The 1552-nt window shown below is 38.1% G+C and overlaps 1 protein-coding gene across 3 annotated transcripts in view; it reads right to left on the bottom strand.

Annotated features, from left to right (window-relative positions):
* Positions 1-1552, bottom strand: part of Wdhd1 (WD repeat and HMG-box DNA binding protein 1) — a 57903-nt gene that overhangs the window by 15999 nt on the left and 40352 nt on the right. For all 3 annotated transcript variants that reach the window (XM_021181464.2, XM_021181465.1, XM_021181466.2), the window contains one exon: positions 810-947. In XM_021181464.2, the coding sequence (XP_021037123.1) occupies positions 810-947 (138 nt within the window). The remainder of the gene's footprint in view (positions 1-809; positions 948-1552) is intronic.

Below are 1552 nucleotides of genomic sequence, written 5' to 3' on the forward strand. Positions count from 1 at the left end.
TGGTTTTTCGAGACAGGGTTTCTCTGTATAGCCCTGGCTGTCCTGGAACTCACTTTGTAGACCAGGCTGGCCTCAAACTCAGAAATCTGCCTGCCTCTGTCTACCAAGCGCTATGATTAAAGGTGTGCGCCACTACACCCGGCATGACTTAAACATTTATGTAGTCAATGTAAACCAATAACTGAGATTCTTTTTATATTCTTTTTTTCAATACTGTCTTTCAAATTCAGCATTCTATATTCATAGCATAATCTCAATTCAGACTGGCCACATTTCAAGTGTTCAAGAGCCAGCCACACATAAATTGAGCACAACTTTAGAAACGTCTTAATATGTATAGAATTAATGAAAAAGACATAAATTTATTAATGATTTGTATCTCTTCATTGCTATATAATAAAAATATTAGAAAAATATACTTTCTAGGGCTGGAGAATTGGCTCAGTGGTTAAGAGCACTTGCTATTCTTACAGAGGACTACAGTTTAGTTTCCAGAACCCACAGAGGTAGCTCACAACCACCTGTTAACTACAACCCTAGGGGAGCCAATGTCCTCTTCTGGACTCTTGGGTACATACATATACATGATTAAATAAAAAAATAATAAAAATATATTTTTCTTTGTAAACTTTCTCACCAGAATTCTTATGAATAGTGAAACAATCATTATTCTGCCAAACAACTAAAGTTTTGATCCATATTAAAGTGGAAATTTTAAATGTAGGGTATTTTTAAATCAATTAAGACTAAGATAATGAAATTATTTTATTAAAATATGTCTTTAATATAAAGAAAGAAAATGATCTTGCCTTCAGCAGAGAACCCCAGCCATGTGAGGTAGGATTTCCGTGTGAGAGGAAGAGGGTCACCATGTAAAACCTGGTTTTTCTTCCGCCCCAGCTCTAGCAGTTGAACTCCAAGGCACTGATCTCCATCAAACCCTGTACCTAGAGAAACGCATGCATGTATCAGGCACCAGGGTTACTCAGCCACAATCAAGTCTACATTATTTTCTGTTAATTAACTTTGTGACACTTTTTTGGGGGTGTGGGGGGTGTATCTTGAGACAGAGTTTCTCTAAACTCTGAGTACACACATTACATACATTAGATTACATTGAACATTGTGGAGACCGTAACATTGCCCTGTTATGATCCTGGTCTAAAGGGCAGCATGTGCCCATCACTTTCTGCTTCTTGATTGTGACTATAATAATGACCAGCTAGTTTAATAAGCCCAATTGCCTTCACATCCCCACCACAACGGATTGCACCAGAATAAGCCATTTACCCTCCAGTTGGCTATATCAGGTGCTATGGAGACAGGGTTTCTCTGCATAGCCTTGGCTGTCCTAGGACTCTTTGTGGACCAAACTGGTTCTGAATTCTGTCTCCTGAGTGTTGGGTTTAAAGGCTAGTGCTGCCACCACCTGGCTCAGTACTTCACAACAGAAAGAGAAACTAAAACAGGGCCATTCAGAAATGGTTGAATACTCTGACGTAATCCCAAGCCAAAATTCATTAACCATTTCTTTTTTTTTTTTTTTTTTTTT

This window comes from Mus caroli, chromosome 14, assembly GCF_900094665.2.
Source record: "Mus caroli chromosome 14, CAROLI_EIJ_v1.1, whole genome shotgun sequence".
In the NCBI taxonomy this organism is placed as follows: Eukaryota; Metazoa; Chordata; class Mammalia; order Rodentia; family Muridae; genus Mus; species Mus caroli.